Genomic DNA, 6,341 nt, shown 5'->3' with positions numbered 1-6,341 from the left:
CTGCCCCGCGCCGCTTCCACGCCCCCTTGGCCCTCTGCCCCGCCCCGCGAGCTTCGCGCTCCTTCCGGCACAGGCGGCCGGAAGTCCCAGCCCGGGGTCACCTGACCTTAAAGTCGGGTAGTCATGGCGTCTTCCTTGTTAGTCGGAGAGCGACTTGTACGCGCTTTGAGCCCCGGCGGAGAGCTGGAGCCAGAGCAGCTGCCCGGGAAGCTGCGGGAAGAATTTGAGGCCGTGCTAGGGAAGAAGCACAAGGGCGGCGATCGTCCGGCTGGCCCCGCTCGCCTGGTTTCTTTCCGCCTGATCCGGGACCTGCATCAGTACCTGAGAGAAAGGGGTGAGCCCCAGTCTCCAGTCCAGAGTCGCCTCCTTTTTTCCAGAGTTTAGTCTCTCCTGAGGTCTTTTTTCCTACCTCTATCATTTTTATGAGGGATGTATCTGTTGCGGATCCAAACTCGCGGCTTGCGTTACTCCCAGCAAAGCCAATCTACTGAGGCACGGTTGTGGTGAAGGAAAGTACAGTGTTCAATGCAGGGTGCCAAGCAAGGGAGTGGGAGACAAGCTTCAGATCCATTTCAGCTTGGTCTTTGAGTTAAGGGGTTTTCGTTTAAGGGAGAAGAACAAAGAGACTGGGAATAATCACTGTCATGTGACATTTCCTAATTGTCGTTTTGCGAGTCAGGATGTCTCTGATTAAGGATTCTCAGGCCAGGTGGTCCATGGCTCCGGCGTCTGTTAGCTTACCTTGCCCTGGAGAAACAACCTGAGTTTGCAGGTTTATGATGATATCTGTAACAGCACTTTTAGTACATTAAAGATGTCATCAGCAATAGCAGTTTTAGTCATCTGACTCTGGTTCATTAGTATTGTTAGCAAAGGATTGAGGTTAGAGGGGACAAGAAAGGGAATAAAGTTTTGGATAGAGAGATTAATTGTAAACTCATTAAGGGAACTCAGTTTTAGGGGGACTGGGTTTCAAATCCATCACTCTCCTTCACCCATGGAATGATCATCTGGCCAGCCCAAGAGTCACCTCATAAACCCTGGGGAGCCCACTCCCTTCATAATTTCCATCGGAATTCTTCGTGGATGATAAAATTTACTTGTGCAGTTTCTGTTCTCTTGAGTCTCCTCTTAACTTCCAGGCCCACTTAGGCCCACCTGACCCTTGAGGAAGTCCAAGTTCTAACCCAATACCACTGCACAGGTTCAGTTTCTTTCTTTTAAGCCACACTAAAAAACAACTTAGCATAGTGAGCTTGCCCTGTTTGGGAATCTGGATTTCTTAGCAAAAGTGCCAAATCTGATGGTTTTTTTTTGTTCGTTTGTTTTGTTTTGGCTGCGCCGCTCAGCCTGTGGGATCTTAGCTCCCCAACCAGAGATTGAACCCGGGCCCTCAGCAGTGAAAGTGCGGAGTCCTAACCACTGGACCACCAGGGAATTCCCTAATGGGATTTTTTTGTTTTTGTTTTTAGATATAGGATGATGGAAAAGTGTGTTGAAAGATCTGAACGGGGAGTAGCATCTAAGTTCTAGACCTAACTCTGCTATTAACTCTTCTTGGAGAAGTCATTTCTCTTCCTTGGGCCTCAGTTCCCTGAACATGTAAAGGGGGGCAGTAGGACTAACTGACATGTGAGGTCTTTTGCCGGAATTAACAGCCTACCCAGAAGTGTGAAGGGTAATTCTTCAATTATTGGAACTAAAAAGGACCATAGAGATCATCTAGTACAGTTTCCTGTGAGTATTTGCCACCACTACGCCTTAAACCTATTTAGGGCAAGTTCTGTTGTGGCCACAGAAATTACCTAACTTAAAGGCAAATATAAATGGCTTACATGTTATTGGCTGTGACATTGGTAGGGTAATTGAGAGCCAACAATTAAAGTCAGTATGTAGCACTAGGAGATACTTACGTGGGATTGTCCTAGTTTCTTCCCAGTTGAAAATGATCCCGGAGATGAATTGGTATAGGCATGGCCATGTTTTATTTTGGTAGAAAGAACTGAAGAGCTAGACCCTTCTCTGATGTTAATCCTTCAACCTCAGCTCTATGCATCATTATGTTTGTGGAAATCTTTTCTTCCTAGGTTCCACACTATACCTTCATGAGCTCCTAGAAGGCAGTGAAATCTATCTCCCAGAGGTTGTGAAGCCTCCTCGGGTATGTAAGGGATATATTTGTGAGAGTGGGTGTTGGTTGAGTTGGGTTTACTCATGATACCTCCAAATTTATGAATCAACATTTGGGCTCAAAAATTTGTCTTTTAAATCCTTGAATGCTGGAGTTGGGGAACCAGATATTGTCCTCCTAGTCTGACAGCTTGGAGAACTGAAATTTAAAAAAAAAAAAAATAGTTTCCAAAGCACTGGAGGCAGAACTGGTACGTGGGTCTTCTTAGTACTTTGTCGCCTGAAACTAGTGATTGTGACATGCTTTCTAGCAAGCTGGGAGTATCATTCTTCTCATTTGATTTTTCTGCCTCAGAACCCAGAGCTAGTTGCCCGTCTGGAGAAGATTAAGATACATCTGGCCAATGAGGAATATAAGCGGATCACCCGCAATGTCACCTGTCAGGTAAGGGCCCGCTCTTCAATACACGGACTGTGTAGCCCCTGAAAGCAGGGCCCTGCTCTGGGAAGAGGTACAAATGAAAGAAGCAACATGGAAACTTGGCTTGTATACTATTAAGGGACCGTAGAAGCTCTGTGCTGCGTACAAGCCAAATACAATTCCCAACTCATTTACTGAGACCCTGGGCTCAGATGGTGACTGAGTCTTAAAGGTTATAGAGGGTGGGGATGAGCCTGGAGCCATTCTTCTGACGTGGCTCCGTCCTATTCTCTGTATGCTCCTGCCCCGGAGCAGGAGAGGGGTACATGGGTACTGGGAACCTATGTCTCTTCTCTGAAATGCTTGACCTGTGGTCCAGAGAAGAATCCAACTGGTCCCAGGCAAAATCCATGGAGAAGGCAGAACTAATGTGTTGGGTAATAAAGAGGGCTGAGCCCAGACTGCCAAATGAATACTTGCTGGGCTGCCTCTGAGCTGCTTCCATTCTGAAATCCTTTGCTTTTTTCTTTTTCCCAGGATTCAAGGCATGGTGGAACCCTCAGTGACCTGGGAAAGCAAGGTGAGGTACTAGGAAATCAGGTTGCTAAAGCCTGTCCCTGGGACTGGTCAGTCATGGCCCTGCTTCCCACTCCAGTGCTCTGGGTTTAAGCCTGAGCTATTGAGGCTTGCTGTTGGAGGGAAACCCAGCTGAGGGGGGAGGCAGCCATGAGATAAAAGGGCCTCTTGGAGGATGCTGACCTAACGGTTTCTTCCCTGGGCTCCTCCCCAAAGTGAGGTCAGTGAAGGCTCTGGTCATCACCATCTTTAACTTCATTGTCACGGTGGCAGCTGCCTTCGTCTGCACTTACCTTGGAAGCCAGTATATCTTCACAGAAATGACCTCGGTGAGTAGGTACTGGTCAGGGCAGGGTGCCCCAGGTGGGAGTGTTAGTGGGAAAGGGAGGACATATGTGAAAATGCCTTGAACAGGTTAGGTATTTATGTGATAAACAAGGGGGACATTAGATCCAGCCAACAGTCATAGAGGTAGGTAATAACCTCAAGAGAATCCAGATTCTCTTTTCTTTCCTTCCCCCCAACTTATGGGCTGGGTTGAGGTCCTCTCCATCCTTATTAGGTGCTAGAGGATGCAGAGCTGGAAGCTGGCCTGCATCCCCTAAGCCTGGTTCTCTCACTTCCCAGCAGGTACTGGCAGCATTGATCGTGGCCTCTGTGGTGGGTCTGGCTGAGCTCTACATCATGGTGCGGGTGATGGAAGGTGAGCTGGGAGAGCTGTAACCGTGCTTCATCATCAAAGTCTGGAGACTCCAGGCTCCCAGCTGCCAATCACTGATTCTCAGTCAACCCATCAGGCTCTTTGTACTCAGCTCCGGTTAGTCAGAGGGCCGAGCCAAGACCACCTGCTGTTCCTGCAGGGAGCCCCATCCTCTGTCAATTTACAGAGTGGGCAGTAGAGGAGACTCAGACAACGACTGGAAAGAACTGGTCTATCTGTACATTCTCCTGAACCCGGTGCCCATCTGCCTTCTACAGTCCATTCTGGGCATTGCTGGGGCTGGGTTTTTTTCTTCCATTGGAAGTAAAGAGAATCCAGGCCTTTCCAGAAGTAGACCATACTGCCTTGAACTTGCCCAGGTGCAGAAACCGGTGGTCATCCTTGCTCCACACATCTTGATGCAGACCTGTAATTTAGATCAGAAGACTCCAAGAAAGCAGAAGGGATTCCCTTTCTTCAGTTTGTGCTGGAAGAGGAACCAGTTAGAGGACATCAAATAAGAGAAAGCCGGGTGGTACAGGACGGTGGACTCAGAAGCAAGGCAGCTACGTTTTTGGAATCTTAGTTTCTGTTTTCGTCTTCTTCCTTCTGCTTGCCTTGCTCAGATTTTCTATATGCTTCTGCCCGTCTCCACCACTCACCAGCCCTCCTTAAACCTCCCACCTTCCTATCACCCTTTGCTCTGCTTCCAAAAATGAAAACAGTTCAGATGGCAAAACAGTATGTTTGCTTTTAATTGCAAAACCCCTTGTGCTTGTTTGTATTTGTGGGGAGAGTATGCCTACTGTGAATTGTCTCAACTAATAAAGGGAGATATTATTGGTAGACAGGGGACTATTTTCAGATTTAACTACATGTATAATTATATAAATATGAGTATACACTTTATAATATATATGATATGTGTACATATTGTTATACATAAGCCTAATGTAGGTTATTTTATGTGGCTTCTTAAACATGTTTGGATAGGTGCAAAACAATAGTATGTAAAAGTTCACAGTTGACTAATTGTTTTACATGATTGCTTTTTGTCTTCACAACAGTCCTGGAGGTTGGAAAAGGAAGTGGTTTTAGGCCCCTTTTCCAGAAGGCAAACCTGAGGCTGAGAGAGGTCAAATGATCTACTTCAGTCCTTTCTCTGTTAAATGGAGCCAAAGACTCCTAGGTTGTCCTGAAGTCTCTATGTAATGTTAAACTTCTAAGAATTTAGATTAGTGGTGTATTGATAGAATCTGTATAAGACATTTAGAAATTATAGCAGCATTATTATTTATCCAATAAATATTTATTGTATCCAGTGTATTCTTATTTCAAATCTCACAACAACACAAAAGCCCAAAGATTTCCATAGTTGTGAGAATTGGTCAGGGTCTGCTCCTAATGGTGGATTCTGTCTTTCCGTTTGTTCAGTGTATGAGCTCCCATGGTCTTCTTTTTCCCAGGACACTATTCTGTTCTTAGAAATTATACACTCATTGGCTCAGTAGATGTTTCCTCTACAATATTGCCAATTTCTTGAATTATAGCAAGTCAGCCTCTCAGGGCAATATTCTGCATGAGAGAGAGGGAGGGCTTAGGCCCTTCTGTTACGCCTCGGATAACTTTGTTGAGAAATCTTAGGATTTCTGTTGTTGATTGGAAGAAATGTCAACTGTGAGAAAAAATGCAGGTGGCGTTGTACAGTGTTTCTAGCAACCCAGACTGTTTAAGATTGAGTTAAAAAGCTACACTGAGTCACTCATTGCGCCTGATAAGCAAAGCCAAGCCAGATTTTTAGAATTCTTGTAGACATCATCCCTTCTCAAGTGACTGGGTCTTGCAAATGGAAAGAACTTTAACCTTCAGACCAATATCTATGCTATGTGCTTAAAAAATCTATTTGAATTATTTGCTTTGGTCTGTATTCCATTCTCCACCTTTGACAATGAATATCTCTGGGGTATTGGGGCCGAGAACAGTAAGAAAAATGAGGGAAAAAATACACAGATTTTATTCTGAAACATATAAATCAGAACAGAAAACCAGGGACTTCCCTGATGGCGCAGTGGTTAGGAATCTGCCTGCCCTGCCAATGCAGGGGACACGGGTTCAAGCCCTGGTCTGGGAAGATCCCGCATGCCACAGAGCAACTAAGCCTGTGTACCACAACTATTGAGCCTACGTGCTGCAACTACTGAAGCCCATGTGATTATAGCCCGTGCTGCACAACAAGAGAAGCCACCGCAATGAGAAGCCTGCGCACCACAATGAAGAGTAGCCCCTGCTCGCCGCAACTAGAGAAAGCCGGCACGTAGCAACAAAGACCCAACACAGCCAAAAATATAAATAAACAACAGAGAACCACAGAATTTTTAAATGCCACAAAAACTTAGATTAATTTTCCCAACCAAGCAATTCACAAAGACACTAATATTCAGGAGGATCACCTGGTCTGTCCAAGGCCACAGAGCTTATTAGAGCCAAGACTAGAACCCCTGGCTCTTGGCTGTC

The 6,341-nt window shown here is 45.8% G+C and overlaps 1 protein-coding gene across 4 annotated transcripts; it reads left to right on the top strand.

The window, feature by feature from the left end:
• Nucleotides 1-107: 107 nt before the first annotated feature.
• TMEM199 (transmembrane protein 199) lies at nucleotides 108-5,149 on the top strand. Of its 4 annotated transcripts, none has more exons than XM_060134299.1 (7): nucleotides 108-334; nucleotides 2,088-2,161; nucleotides 2,486-2,575; nucleotides 3,089-3,131; nucleotides 3,344-3,456; nucleotides 3,758-3,830; nucleotides 4,208-5,149. In XM_060134299.1, exons 1-7 carry the CDS (start codon nucleotides 124-126, stop codon nucleotides 4,258-4,260), a joined length of 657 nt encoding a protein of 218 aa, XP_059990282.1. In that variant the 5' UTR covers nucleotides 108-123; the 3' UTR covers nucleotides 4,261-5,149. The 4 variants fall into 4 exon arrangements, with proteins under 4 accessions (XP_059990282.1, XP_059990281.1, XP_059990284.1 ...); XM_060134298.1 differs by having other exon boundaries at nucleotides 3,755-3,830; XM_060134301.1 differs by having other exon boundaries at nucleotides 3,758-5,149.
• The last annotated feature ends 1,192 nt before the right edge of the window (nucleotides 5,150-6,341 follow it).

This window comes from Lagenorhynchus albirostris, chromosome 20, assembly GCF_949774975.1.
Source record: "Lagenorhynchus albirostris chromosome 20, mLagAlb1.1, whole genome shotgun sequence".
NCBI lineage: Eukaryota > Metazoa > Chordata > Mammalia > Artiodactyla > Delphinidae > Lagenorhynchus > Lagenorhynchus albirostris.
This window is presented reverse-complemented; position numbering and strand designations above follow the sequence as displayed.